Consider the following 15,354-nt stretch of genomic DNA (forward strand, 5'->3'; position numbering starts at 1 on the left):
TCATAGGAGGTGGTGAGTGCCCCAGCCATTGGGGGTATAAAGGTGCCGTTTTCTTTTTTTTTTTTTTTTTTAATAAATAAGTTTTTATTGGTGAAAAAGATACAAAACCACATAACAAAACAATTATGCTCAGCAAAATAGATAACAGATTGCATTCAAACAGTCAAGGGTTAATTAACATACAAAGAGAATCATGTTATCTAACTCAATGAACAGGTCTATAATGAAATCGTTCATCAGCTGTGTATTCACACGTTTCAGGAGTTATGTATTGGTTTGTCATAGAGAAAATTTTGCTTCTTTTTCATGGGAATTTTAGGCATCGTATGGCCATTTACGCCATACACATTGAGCCTGACAGTGAAGGGAGGTAAAGTATAGAACATATATAGTATGTATGCTTGAAAGTAATACTGGAAGGGGTAGACACCTACCTCTCTTTACAGGGAGGGGGGGGAGGTATTGGGGGGGAGGTAGTGGTATCAGAGAGTGGAGGGGGGGAAGGGGCAGAGCAATGAGGGGCACCCCAGGTCTGACATAGTGGGGCGCTTCCTCTAGGGGGGGCAGATAACGTAGTCACAGGGAGGTCGCTAGGTCTGAGGAGACAGGGGACATCATGTAGTTGGCTTTAGGTAAGTCTCCCAAGGTACCCAGATTAGGGGAAAGACATCCGACTGTTTCCTAGTCCGGAAGACATAGTCTTCCATTGATTTAACGTACTGCAGGTAGTCAACAACTGCCTGCCATCTTGGGGGCTGTTGTTTCTTCCAATTCCTGGCGATTAACATCTTGACTGATGTCAGTATGTAGACTAACAGATATCTCTTGTGCCTCGGCAGTTCTTTAACTCCCAAATGTAACAGGGCTAGGCCTGGAGTGTCCGGGGTCGGGAGTTCTAGTACCTTGCAGACCTCACAGGTTTTTGAACAAAGAGTTCGGAGTTTGCTACATGACCACCACACATGGAGCGGGGTACCCATCTCTCCACACCCTCTCCAACATAAGGGTGAGTGCTCAGGGTACAGGGTCCGAAGTTTGGTCGGCACTAAGTGCCATCTGGAGATGATCTTGAAGTAGAGTTCATACATTGTAGCACAATGAAGTGCTGATTTAGTCAACTGTATCGCCTTAGTCCAGTCAAGTGTCGTAAAAGTGAGTCTCAACTCAGCCTCCCAGGAGGCCATATGCCTGGTTTTCACCAGTGTGGGAGGACCCATCAGGGATCGGTAATGGACCGTGAGAGGTTTGCTCAGTTGGAGGTTTGCCCTCCATCTCATCTCCCAGATAGTAGGAGCCCTAAGTTTGTCAACTAGGAATCCCCAAGCCTTCATCAGGGATCTCAGTCTCATAAAGTCAAACTCGAGGGATCTGGGAATAGCGAATTTAGACAACATGTCTTGCGGCAAGAGAAGTTTCTCATTCAGGTAGAAGTCGCTCAAGGAGGTGACTTCTAGGGTTTTCCAGGGGGCAAGCCGAATATTTGGTAGCCCCTGAAGGAGCGACATGAGAGGGTGGATGGGTGAAGGGTGTGGGGCTATCAACTGGTGGTGTCTGAGGCGGAACCAAACCGATTGACATTCTTTGATGAGAAGGTTGGAGATCGGTATCTGTGCAGCCAAGTGTGGTGGAACCCACAGTAGATCTGAGAGGTCGACATAAGCAGGGAGTGAAGCCTGCTCCAGCTCCCGCCATCTGGCAGGGCAGGCCCCCACGCTGAGACGTGCAAAATCATCGCCGCATGGTGGTATAATTGAACGTTGGGTAGTCCCAGCCCACCTCTGTCTATAGGAACCTGAAGTGTGGCCGCGGCCACCCTTGGACGCTTATTGTTCCAAACATAGGCATTGAATGCGGTTTGGAAGCCACGTAATGTCTTTTCCAGGACCGAGATGGGGATACACCGCATAAGGTAGGTTAATTTAGGGAGGATCATCATCTTCAGAGCAGAAATTCTGCCCATCCAGGAGATTTCCTCATATTTTCTAGATTTCAGTCTCATCTCAATCTCCCGTAGAAGAACACTGTAGTTCTCCTGCAATACCGTATTTTTGTCATGCGACAGAAAGACACCTAAATGTCTGATCCCATCTGTTGACAACCTAAACGAGTAGAGTCGCCTAAGGCGTCTCTGCTCTGATTGCTCAATGTGAATCATGTAGGCCTCTGTTTTAGACACATTGACCTTATTGTTCGAAATGCTACTAAAGGCGTCAATAATCTCGAAGAGATAGGGAAGTGACTCTACTGGGTTGGTGAGGAAGAGAGTGAGATCATCGGCGAAGAGTGCCAATTTCTGAAGCGTGTCGTGTATCCGAAGACCCTGGACCTCAGGACTTTCTCTGATTGCCTCCGCCAGAGGCTCCATCACCAGCGCGAAGAGGAGCGGGGACAGGGGGCACCCCTGTCTGGTTCCGTTCCTGATCGCAATTTTAGGGGAACAGAAGCCCATTCCCTTAACAACAGCCGTCGGGGAAGCGTAGAGAGCGGCAATAGCTGTGCGAAACGTCGCAGGGATCCCAAAACGTTCTAAAGTGTAAAGCATATAATCCCACCCCACCCTGTCAAACGCTTTTTCTGCGTCCATGGACAGGGTGAGGAGGGGTAGTCTCATATCAGCTGTTTCCACAAATATGTTCAGTAGCCTACGGGTGTTATCCGTACCTGGCCTTCCTTGTATGAATCCCACTTGGTCCAAATGGACCAAAGAGGGTAAGTGTTTTCCAAGCCTAGTCGCAAGGACCTTGGCATAGATTTTCACATCCACATTAATGAGGGAGATGGGCCGATAGCTCTCGCAGAGTGTTGGGTCCTTCCCCTCCTTGGGTATAGTCAAGATATTAGCTTCCAAGAATTCGGGGAGGAAAGCTCCCTCTTCTCTAACCTCATCAAAAAGATGGAGCAGGATAGGGGACAGCACGTGGGTAAGGGTACGATAAAAGAGGCTCGTGAACCCATCCGGACCTGGAGCCTTGTGGGGCTTCAAGGTCAATATAGCTGTTTTGATTTCCTCCAAAGTGAATGGGGCAGTTAAATCCTCGGCTGAGTCTTCTGTTAGGGAGGGAAGGTTTAACTTTGCCAAGAACTGCTGGGCAGCTATTCTGCAGGCTCTGGTTCCCAAGGAGTTGTTATCAAGATTATATAAGGAAGCATAGTAGTCGGCAAATGCCTTCCCTATACTTCTTGGCGAATGGACTACGCCTGTCGCCGTAGAAATCATGGGGATTCTGGCCTGAACCGCACGATCTCTGAGCTTACGGGCCAACAGCCTGTCAGCCTTGTTCCCCTTGTAAAAATACACCTGTCTGAGTCGAAGTAGGGTTGCCTGGACTCGTAGTTGCTCTCTCTTGGCAATTTCCTCCCTGATAGCGTCAACTTGGTCGCCCATAGTGGGGGTGGGAGAATACTTGTTAGCCAATTCCGCCTGTCTCAGTTCCGCATAGAGCTTAGCAAGGGAAACCTTGTTTTTAGCTTTTAATAATGCGCTTTTTTTTATAAAATGGCCCCTAAGGTAGGCTTTGAGTGCAGCCCACAGGATTCCCTGGGTTGTGTCACCCGTGTCATTATGTCTCAGGAAATCCGAGATTGTCTCCACTAGCTGAGGGATTTCCCCCTCTGTCAAAAGATGGTCAGGTAGCTTCCAAGAGGGCCTGGAGTCCGGGGGGCGCAAGGTGGAGCACCCAGCACTGACAAGGTCATGGTCCGACCAGGGGCATGGTCTAATTCGTGGGGCACAGAATTGATCCAAGGTCCAGGAATCGCACAAGAGGTAGTCGATCCTGGAGTAGGAGTTATGGGGTTTGGAGAAATGGGTGTAGTCTCTTTCTGTCGGTGCAAGGCAGCGCCAGATGTCATATAGGCCATGTTGGTACATAAGTTTGCGCAGCGCATTTGACTGGGTGTTAAGGTTTCGGTCAGGGGGGCAAGCTTTTGGAGTTTTTTTATTTAAGGCAGGATCCCAGACCAAATTGAGGTCGCCCCCTATCAGTAGGTGTCCCCTCTTAACTTCTCCCAGTCTTTCTAGAAACTGTCTCAAAAAAGGGATCTGTTTGGCGTTTGGGGCGTAGATAGAGACTAGGGTGTAAAGGATTCCGTTTAGTGTGCAGATTAAGATCAAATATCTACCCTCCGGGTCACGATCTACATATTCCACACTGCAACAGATATCTCTGTGAATCAAAATTGCTACCCCTCTCTTTTTCTCTGAGAAGGAAGCGGTTTCGCATATGGGGTAGTGTATTGGGCTGCGAAATGGCTTGGATTTGGAGTCCCAATGGGTCTCCTGGAGGAACACTATATGTAATTTGTGGACGTTGAGATAATTAGATAGAAGGCTACGTTTAGTGGGGGAGTTTAAGCCCTGGACATTAAGAGTAGCTATAGTTGTGGGTGCCATTGGGTTAGAAGACTCTATGTCACTAGTTGAGTAAACCCAGCGGAAGTGCGGAGTTTGTCTGTGGGGGCAAGGAGGGGGGGAAGCAAAGGAGGGAGAGGTAAAGCTGTCTGCTCTCGAGTAAGTATTTAGGGTTGTTAAAAACTGTCAGGAAATATATCGATGTGTATACTACACTATCGCTATGAGTGCTCTTACCAGAAAATGTAAGAGATCACAACTATCAAGGTGGGGGGAGGCCAGCATGTAGAGCCTGGCCCCAGTCAGTCATTCTGTGGCATGTGTCAGGTGGCCCTTAAGAGGAAGGTTCTCCAGGCAGGGCCCTGTGTATCATTTCGCATATGGTGTGCGGTAGGTCGTACATGACAAATACACAGCTTAACATGAACAAAACATTAACACGTCTCAGCTAGGGTGAACATAGCATAAGTAATTGAGCATTGTCATAAACTATTAGATATCAACTGGAACAGACAATAGTATTAGCAAAAATATTAAATAGACTATTCTTATAGTACAGCTCTCTACTAAAAAGAGTATTCACTGGCAACCAACATTAGTAATATGGTAACTATTCCCACGGTATAGACTTTGGGACATTTCAACAGAACATTGTCTGAAAGTGGTGTAACATAGTTACCCGAGGAAGGATTTTTACAGTCAAGGTGAATCCCTACATCTAGGAAACTGGCGGAGTAGCCGCCCTTATAGCTAACTGTGGTGGCTAATCTATTCTACAAACAAGTCTCTCGACTCTATGCAATATAAACACACATTCCATAACCATAATAACAATGTTAGAACGTATTAACACTTATGTATCCCTCTGTGATGATAAGAGAACAAATATTAAAAGGGGAGGGGGAGTAGTTTAGGTGGAACCTCAGAACAGTAGGGACTGAAAACATCCATGCTAGGTCCTTTAGGAAACAGTAACGAAGCAAATCCCAAAAGGTACACCTGGTACCCTAAGGGAGAGCAGGGGGCCTCATTACCCCATGGTTAGCGTGGGGTGTTGAGAGAGGAGAAGTCATGTTGTGTCTGGAACTGTAGTGGCACTGCCAGGGGGCGCGTGCTTTTCAGCGTACTGTGGTGGTTTCTTCTGAGGGTTTCCCACTCTTTGAGGGAGAGGCCGCCACTCTGGGGCCGAGGCCCTCAATCCCCTGTTTGGATCCTTAGGTATCTGAGAGTCAGGCGGATCTGGCGGTAAAAGGTCCCATTTTTGCATGAGTTCTCTAGCCTGTTGTGGTGAGGAGACTGTGTATTGATGGCCTTCTTTGGTGATATGCAACTTGACGGGGAACCCCCAACGGTATTTGATGGCTTTATCTCTCATCAGTCTGGTATAGGGTTGGTAATGGCGCCGCAACTGGAGGGTGTGTGGTGAGAGATCTTGGTAGACCTGTACCTCAGAGTATTGGCCCGGAAGGGTTCTGCCCCCCGCTAGAGCTCGTAGGAGTTTGTCTCTGAAGGTGTAATAGTGTAAGCGGACTATAACATCCCGAGGCTTATCACCTTCACTGGATCTGGGTCTCAGCGCTCTGTGCGCCCGATCCATCAACATCTCTTGACCTTCTTCTGGGCCCAATATCGCAGCAAACATCTCTCTGAGGTATTTTTCTAGATCCTGTGGGGAGACAGTCTCAGGGATACCTTTCACCCGGATATTGTTGCGCCGGGTGCGGTCTTCTAGGTCTGCCAATTTGACTTCAAGATCCGTAATTTGCTCAGCTAAGCATTGAGAGTACCCTAGAAGGTTGGAATGGTCTATCATAAGATCCTCCTGTTTGCGCTCTATTATGTCTGTGCGCTCACCTATGGTGGCTATGTCGCGCTTTAGATCCGCGTGGCTCTTTTCAAATTTCTTAGTTAGAGAGTTATGATGCGAGGCCAGAAGTGCTGTGATAGAGTCCATAATATTGTTATTGACCTCCTTTTCAGCACGCAGTGACCGTCCCACAGCCTGGGTCAAAGTAGACTCACCGGTGGTCTCAGCTGAGCTACTAGCATCTGAAAGTTCTTCATCTGAGGCAGCCCGAGATCTGGAGTGGGGGTTGCTGAAATGATCCACCACTGTACGCTTGGGAGTATTCAAGGGTTTCTGTTTCCTTTTGAATGTTTGAGGCATTTTGTTGACCTGCATGGGTTTTCAGTAAAAATTGCGGGCACGTGACAACACTATAATGATCAGCTGTTCTCTGGCTGACTGGGGCCTTGGCATAGAAAATTAACCTACATATCTTTAGAGTACATCTCAGTAAGGAGAAATGGTTAAACTTAGGATAGCTGGGTGAGCTATCTCCTGGCCACCAGGGCCCCCTCTCGACTCAGGGATAGGGGATACGACTCTAAGGAAGGGAAAAGGGGAAGGGGAAGGGGAAGTGACCAGCCTAGACAGGCTAGGCCGGAAAGGGTGAGTCTTGAGGGGTCACGGTCTCAAAAAAACAGTAACAAGGCAACTGTAATAAGCAATGCAACAGTGGTGGGAGCCTGTCAGAAAATAAAGGTGGTTAGACTGACAGTGGTGATGCAGTTATAATGGGCCCCCTAAGAGCACACTGGGTATGTTAGGTTGACAACAGTATTTATATAAACTCTTTAAACAATACCTGTGGAATACCTGACTAGGGCTGTCAGCGCTGTTGAGGGGAAGCAATTGTTGTTAGACAAGAAACAAGTAGCAAATAAACATCACACTACACTTCGTGCCTAGTGCTCGAAGACAATAACGCTGACGCAGCAGCTTCAGTAAAGACAATTGACTGTTATTAAATTGAGCTATGCATACACCTCTAGCAAAAAGGATTGTCTCTGTTAGTCTCTCCTTTTGTTGTGGGTTCAAGACCTCTGCAGCTACCTAATGACAGGGTAGACAGCACAGTCCACTCTTGGTTGAGTGTGAAAGCTTACTCCAACAGCAGAGTAGAGGTTTAGACCTGGAGCCTTTAATATAAAGTAGCACTGTGAAGAGGCCCCAGATCAGCACTTAAATAATGTAACTTTTCAGATAGTCCCCAGTAGAGACAATTATGCCAACTTTTTGCAAAATTTTATTGTAGGCCTTGTAGTTGGGCATCCAGTGCACCTTGCGAGAGAGTGTCCCCCCAACAGTCCCTGCCGTGGGTAGGCGCTGCAATGGCTGACAAGCCCGCCAATGTGTTAGGTAGGTGAATTTCCCCAGTTTCAGGAAAGATGGGTTTAGACCTTGTTATAGTACCCCTAGAAAGGGGAGAGGGTATGAGCAAATAATCCAGAAATCTCAGTGGCTTGGGGGTTCACCTATATGTGTCTGTATTGGACAAAAGGCCCGTAGAATATTCTTTAAATGTGCTCCATATAATATTTGTCCTCCGCAGGACTTAGAGCAATGAAGCAGGGTGTTACATGTGAAAATTGTGAGAGGGACACAGTCTAGCTCTAACAATAGTTTTTCAAATGCCCCCAACACTGCAGCATAGAAAAGTACTTATCAATTTTGCTAAGTGGCCAGCCAGGGTCTTATGGAAAACACCGGTGTCCGGAGTAAGTGTTAGAGGAGCCAGAGAAACTGAGAAAGTCTTACCCGGTCTGTAGGAGAGAATGCTGCGGCAGGGATTCAAGCCGGTGTCAGATGCAGGGTCAGTGGAAATTACCTCCTCTCTGAATTGTCATCGCTCCTAAATTTGCGGAAAGACAGAGGGCCCCAAGGCCCAAAATGGCGGATGTTTGCGCCTTTTCTCTTGAAGTGGGCAGCGGTGGATATCGGCCAAAATAAGTCTCCTGATCCACTAGAGACAACTGATTCGACCGGGTTCCCGGGACCGGCACTGTGCAGGGAGCGGTGGAAGGTAAGCGAGCCTTCTATTGCGATCACCCCGCCAGAATCCTGGAGGCCTCTGGATACACCGGAATAGATTGTTTCTCAGGGACAGCAGGTATCGGCTGCGTTGCGCTTCGGAGCGGATCCCCGGCCCTCCGGAGCGTGGATGATTGGTGGTTACTGGTAGCAGGTGAGGGTCGTCTGTCTGTGGTATTTAGGCACTCCGGAGCGGAGCCCCGGCCCTCCGGAGTAGCAGAGCAACAACAGCCACGGGAAGGAGTAGCTCACCTCCTCTGGAATAGCGGTAGGATCAGGCAGGCTCTATAGAGAGGTCTGTGCTTGCTTTGGTGTTAAGTAGGTGGCCCGGGGCAGATCACTATCCGTTTTCTTTTTTTATTGTCCATTTATAAGCGCAAGTTATGGAGGAGTTATGATACGTTAGAGGGAGCTCCCTCTTTACCGAAATCCAATGCCTGTCTATATTGTGAGGAGGCCACGGTATATCCGCCTGCTCAATTATGTTCCACATGCCTTGATAAAGTAATTTTATCAAAGAAAACTAATATGTTTGGTACTACTGAGCCATCCAACACTGAGGAGTCTCCATCCCATGAGGTGTGCACCCTACAGTCATCTCCAATTACACATGCAGCTTCCCGTAGCATTCCTAATCCTCCATCTGGAGGGGCCCTTTTACCACCAGACTTTACTGAGCAGTTACAAACGGCAGTGTCTGCGGCCTTCAGTGCCTTACCTCACCCTGCTAAGCGCAAACGAAAGGTCAAATAATATATCCTTCTCAGGGGTCATCTACTAGTTTACTGGATTTATCTGATACTAGATTATCCACTGATGAAGACACCTCTGATACTTCAGAGGATGCTCTTTCTGGGTTGGAATCTGCTGCCTCTAAGCCTCCAGCCGCAGAGGAACCAGATTTTCGATTTAGGTTTGAACACTTAAGCTTTCTGCTAAAGGAAGTTTTGGCTACTTTGGAGGTTCCAGAAATTAAATTACATGAGGAACCTTGTATTCCTAAATTAGATAAGGCCTACGAGGACAGGGTTGTACCACAGACTTTTCCAGTTCCCGTTAAGATGGCGAACATTATTAAGAACGAATGGGAAAGACTTGGCTCTTCTTTTTCCCCTTCTTCTTTTAAGAAGTTGTTCCCGGTTCCGGATTCTCAATTAGAATTGTGGGGTTCCGTCCCTAAGGTGGATGGCACAATCTCCACTCTGGCTAAACACACTACTATCACGCTTGAGGATAGTTTGTCGTTTAAGGAGCCCATGGATAAGAAGCTGGAAACTCTATTAAGAAAAATGTATCAGCCTACGGAATATTAGTAGTGGCTACCTACTGGTGCGACTCCCTATCTGAGTTGATCGAGGTGGAGGGTCCCCTCAACGAGATCCAGGAAAGAATTAAGGCCTTAAAGGGGCAGTCAAGTCCAAAAAAAACTTTCATGATTTAAATAGGGAATGTAATTTTAAACAACTTTCCAATTTACTTTTATCACCAATTTAGCTTTGTTCTCTTGGTATCCTTAGTTGAAAGCTAATTCTAGGAGGTTCATATGCTAATTTCTTAGACCTTGAAGACTGTCTCTAATCTTAATGCATTTTGACCACTAGAGGGCATTAGTTCATGTGTTTCATATAGATAACATTGAGCTCATGCACGTGAAGTTACCCTGGAGTGAGCACTGATTGGCTAAAATGCAAGTCTGTCAGAAGAACGGAAATAAGGGGGCAGTCTGCAGAGGCTTAGATACAAGATAATCACAGAGGTAAAAAGTGTATTTATATAACTATGTTGTTTATGCAAAACTGGGGAATGGGTAATAAAGGGATTATCTTTCTTTTTAAACAACAAAAATTCTGGTGTTGACTGTCCCTTTAAGGGTAGCTAATTTGTTTATTTGTGACGCAAATATGCAGATTATTCGACTGAATGCCAAGGATTCAGGTTTTTCTGTCCTAGGGCACTTTGGCTGAAGTCTTGGTCTGCGGACAAGACTTCAAAATCTAGACTCCTTTCCCTCCCATTTAAGAGAGATTCTTTTTGGTCCAGGCTTGGACTCAATCATCACGGTTACTGGAGACAAGGGTGCCTTTTTACTGCAGGATAAGAAGATAAAACCTAAGGGACAAAGTCCTAATTTTCATTCCTTTCGTTCGGATAAATCCGAACGTCAGCAACCCTCTGCAAAGCCTGAGCAGTCCAAGGGAACTTGGAAGCTGACTCAGTCCTAGAATAAATCAAAACGGAACAAGAAGCCCGTCGAGTCAGTTGGCATGAAGGGGCAGCCCCCGATCCAGCTCAGGATCTGGTAGGGGGCAGACTGTCACTCTTTTCAGAAGCTTGGTTTGGGAACGTGCAAGACCCGTGGGTCCTGGAAGTCATCGCTCAGGGATACAGGATAGGTTTCAAGTCTCATCCTCCCAGGGGCAGATTACTCTTATGAAACCTGTCTTCAAGACCAGAAAAGAGGTGAGCTTTTCTAGGGTGCATGAGGGATCTCTCCTCCATGGGGGTTATTGTACCAGTACCGCCAGCAGAGAGAGGTCTGGGTTACTACTCAAACCTCTTTGCGGTCCCAAAGAAGGAGGGTACTTTTCGCCAGATTCTGGACCTAAAGTGTTTGAACAAATTCCTATCTGTCCCCTTGTTCAAGATGGAGACAATAAGGTCCATTCTTCCCTTAGTTCAGGAAGGACAGTTCATGACCATGATAGACCTGAAGGATGTCTACCTACAACCGGTCGAGAGAATCGCTCTCCTTGGTGCCTCTGTCCAGATCACCTATCCCAAGGGACATCCTTCTTGAGACCATCCTGGGAGATTGTGACTACGGACGCAAGTCTCACAGGATGGGGAGCTGTTTGGGGTGCCAGGAAGGCACAGGGCCTGTGGACTCAAGAGGAATCCTTCCTCCCTATCAACATTCTGGAACTTCGAGCAATCTTCAATGCTCTGAAGGCTTGGCCTCTTGTGGGTGCATCCCAGTTTATCAGATTCCAATCAGACAACATAACCTTGGTGGCTTACTTTAAACATCAGGGGGGGACATGAAGCTACCGAGCAATGAGGGAAGTATCTCGGATTCTGGAGTTGGCGGAGGCCCACAGCTGCTCGCTGTCAGTGATCCACATTCTGGGTGTGGACAACTGGGAAGCAGATTTCCTCAGCAGAAAATCCTTTCATCCAGGGGAATGGTCTCTCCATCCCGAGGTGTTTGCAGAGATTTGCAACAGATGGGGGACGCCGGAGATAGATCTCATGGCGTCCCGTCTCAATTCCAAGCTCCCCAGATATGGGTCGCGGTCCAGGGATCCTCATGTGGAGCTAATAGATGCATTAGCAGTGCCTTGGAGGTTCAGTCTGATCTACATTTTTCTGCTGTTACTACTTCTCCCTCGTGTATTGGCCGGCATCAAGCAGGAGCATGTATCAGTGATTCTAATTGCTCCATCATGGTCGTGGAGGATGTGGTTCGCGGACCTGGTGGGGATGTCATCATCTCCTCCATGGAGGTTACCTTGTCGCAGGGATCTGCTGGAGCAAGGCCCCTTTGTTCATCAAAATCTAGATTCACTGAGGCTGACTGTGTGGAGATTGAATGCTTAGTCCTAGCCAAAAGAGGTTTCTCTGAGAGAATTATTGATACTCTCATTCAGGCGCGTAAGCCAGTCACTCATCGCATCTATCATAAGGTGTGGAGGACCTACTTATTCTGGTGTGAAGAAAGAGGATTTCCCTGTCATAAGGTCAGGGTCTTTAGGATTATTTCCTTTCTCCAGGATGGTCTGGAGAAGGGCCTTTCTGCTTGCTCTCTTAAGGGACAGATGATGGCCCTATCTGTTTTATTGCACAAGAGGGTCACTGACCTTCCTGATGTCCAGTCTTTTGTTCAGGCTCTGACTAGAATCAGGCCGGTGTTTAGATCTAGCGCTCCTCTTTGGAGTTTAAATCTTGTTCTTAAAGTTTTGCAGAAGGCTTCTTTTGAGCCTATGCATGTAGTTGATATTAAATTACTGTCTTGGAAGGTTATTTTTCTACTGGCTATTGCTTCGGCACACAGAGTATCTGGGATGGCAGCCTTGCATTGTGACCCCCCTTACCTAGTATTCCATGCTGATAAGGCTGTTCTTCGTACTGGGGTAGGTTTTCTTCCTAAGGTTGTTTCTGATCAAAACATCAATCAAAAGATTGTGGTTTCTTCCTTGTGTCCTAATCCTTCTTCCTCGAAGGAGCGGTTACTTCATAATTTGGATGTGGTTCGGGCCTTGAAGTTCTATCTCCAAGCTACGATGGAGTTTGACAGACTTCTTCTTTGTTTGTTGTCTATTCTAGGAAGCATAGGGGACAGAAGGCCTTGTCCGCTTCCTTATCTTGTTGGTTGAGGAGCATTATTCGCTTAGCTTATGAGACAGTGGGACATAAGCCTCCTCAGAGAATTAAGGCTCATTCAACTCGAGCTGTGGCTTCCTCTTGGGCTTTCAAAAATGAGGCCTCTATGGATCAGATTTGTAGGGCGGTTACCTGGTCCTCCTTACATACCTTTTCAAAATTTTACAAGTTTGACGTTTTTGCTTCGGCTGAAGCAGCTTTTGGGAGAAAGGTTTTGCAGGCTTTGGTACCCTCAGAATAGGGTCCGCCTCTCTTTTTACCCTCCCATTTCATTCAGTGTCCTCTAGAGCTTGGGTATATGTTTTCCACAAGTAAGGAATGAAGCCATGGACTCTCCTCATATAAAGAAGGAAAAAATAAATTATGCTTACCAGATAATTTCCTTTCCTTCCATATGAGGAGAGTCCACGGCCCCGTCCGTATTCTCTGTTGGGCGAACCTAAAAATTTTTTTTGTTCTTCTGGCACCATTTATACCCTGATATTTCTCCTACTGTTCCTTGTTTCCTCAAGGAACCTCTAGGTTCTTTGCAATGTCTGATGGCATCAGAACGAGGCTCCCATTGGAGCCTATGGAAGTGCTCTCTCGTGATTGCAAAGCTTACAGACAATGCAAATGCGAGGTTACGTTTGCTTTGCGCTCAACTTGTAATACCATCACACATTTGTGTGCGCATGTATTACTGGGTGGAGTGCAAATATCTTCAAATCTCAAAAAGAGAAATAGAAGCAAAGAATTATAGCAAATTGTATATACAAGGGATTAAATCTTCCATAAACAGATACTGGTACTCTTAGCTCAAAGTATAAAGCTCAATAGAAAATCCTCTTAGGAATCCGAATCTTTCCATGCAACATTTATTAAAACAGATTTAAAACCAAATTCATCAGGGAACATGTAGCCACTATTTTGGGGTGAAAACCAGTAACGTGACTATTCCAACTCTGTCCTCAATGGGAACACACAATACAACAGCAATTAAAACAGCTTTGGTACGTAATTATAGAGTTCCTTACATGTTCTAATTGTTTTCCAAGTCCAATCTCTTATTCATGGCTTTCTCCCCTCCAGCAATCCAACACGGTTTCACCGCAGTCAGTGGCTGTTTCAAGGATCCTCTATTGAGGACAGAATTTGCATAGTCACGTTACTGGTTTTCACCAGAAAATAGTGGCTGCATGTTACCTGATATATTTGGTTTTACATCGGTTTTAATAAATATTGTATGGAAAGGTCCTGATTCCTGAGAGGATTATCTATTGAGCTTTTTACTTTGAGCTAAGCGTAGCTCAGACAAGTGTGAGTACCAGTATGTGTTTATGGAAGATTTGATCCCTTGTATACACAAGTGTGCTATAATTCTTTGTTTCTCTTTCTCTCTTTGAGGATTGAATATTCTAATGAACTGAATAAAAGGTTGCATTGAACCCAATTTAAGTTTATATTGGTTTGATAATTTTATATTTTGTGCACTGTGTGTAATATTTCAAGACTATTTTGTATCAATAGGGATTTAATTTCCCTTTGTGTTTTTATTCGCAGTAGGTGTGCCACAATTGTTTTATTATTGACTAAAAGAATATTAGTTTATCTATTGAATCAGGTTCACTAAAAAACAGAAATTGTTTACTTGTCCTACTGGAAAGGCCTTCTCAGTGTCTGTTGAATCAAACGGATTTTTTTTTTTTTTCATTTTAATGAAAATTTGTAGAGCATGAGATATTTTCTATTAATCTAAATATTTCTAAATTAAACAGCATTACAGATGTGCTCTTTACCTCTGCTTTGATGTCATATGGACCATGTGTTGAAATGAAAGATGACTATGACTATGGTCGCATTTACATTTTATACTGTTCACATATTTTTTTGTTGTCGCTTGATTTCAGAATAGAGAGCTCTTTGTTCTCACCTATGGCGCATTGGTCGCTCAGCTTTGTAAAGACTACGAAAGTGACGATGAAGTCAACAAGTGCCTGGACACAATGTAAGTGCGTACTGTTTTTTTTTTCCAACACTATTATTCAATATGTATGGCCTTATCCTTATTCTAGCTTGATAAATGACACAAAATACATATTTAACAGCATTGTTACGTTCCAGACTGTTTACTTTTCTAACCGTCCCTTTAGGAAATGAGTTATTTAAAATCACTATAAGTATTAATAATGTATGAAAGGATTCTATTATGATAAAATGTTTAGTTATTTTACATTAAAGGGGCACTAAACCCCAATTTTTTCTTTCATGATTCAGATATAGAATACAATTTTAAACAACATTCCAATTTACTTCTATTATCTAATTTGCTTCATTCTTTAGGTATCCTTTGTTGAAGAAATAGCAATGCACACGGGTGAGCAAATCACACGAGGCATGTATGTGTAGCCACCAATCAGCAGCTACTGAGCCTATCTAGATATGCTTTTCAGCAAATCAAGAGAATGAAGCAAATTAGATAATAGAAGTAAATTAGAAAGTTGTTTAAAACTGCATGCTCTTTCTAAATCCTGAAATAAAAAATTGGGGTTTCATGCCCCTTTAATTGTTGAAATAGTAATGTTTGTTGATAGATACTGATCTGTTTTGCCCGTATTGGATGGTAAAAAAGCGTTATCTCACAGCCTTACAGGAACCCAAAAAATTTCCTTTGTGATTTAGACAGAACATACAATTTAAAAACAGTTTCCAGTTTGCTTTTATTATAAAATGTGCTTTGTTCCCATGGTATTCTTAGTTGAAGAGATAC

General features: G+C 45.1%; 1 protein-coding gene across 1 annotated transcript in view; it reads left to right on the forward strand.

Moving 5' to 3' along the window:
- LOC128643706 (trafficking protein particle complex subunit 3-like protein) overlaps positions 1-15,354 on the forward strand; it is a 245,095-nt gene that overhangs the window by 62,664 nt on the left and 167,077 nt on the right. The window contains exon 3 of the mRNA XM_053696536.1: positions 14,495-14,592. Within this exon, the coding sequence (XP_053552511.1) occupies positions 14,495-14,592 (98 nt within the window). The remainder of the gene's footprint in view (positions 1-14,494; positions 14,593-15,354) is intronic.

Source organism: Bombina bombina, unplaced genomic scaffold (assembly GCF_027579735.1).
Source record: "Bombina bombina isolate aBomBom1 unplaced genomic scaffold, aBomBom1.pri scaffold_602, whole genome shotgun sequence".
NCBI classification, from domain to species: domain Eukaryota; kingdom Metazoa; phylum Chordata; class Amphibia; order Anura; family Bombinatoridae; genus Bombina; species Bombina bombina.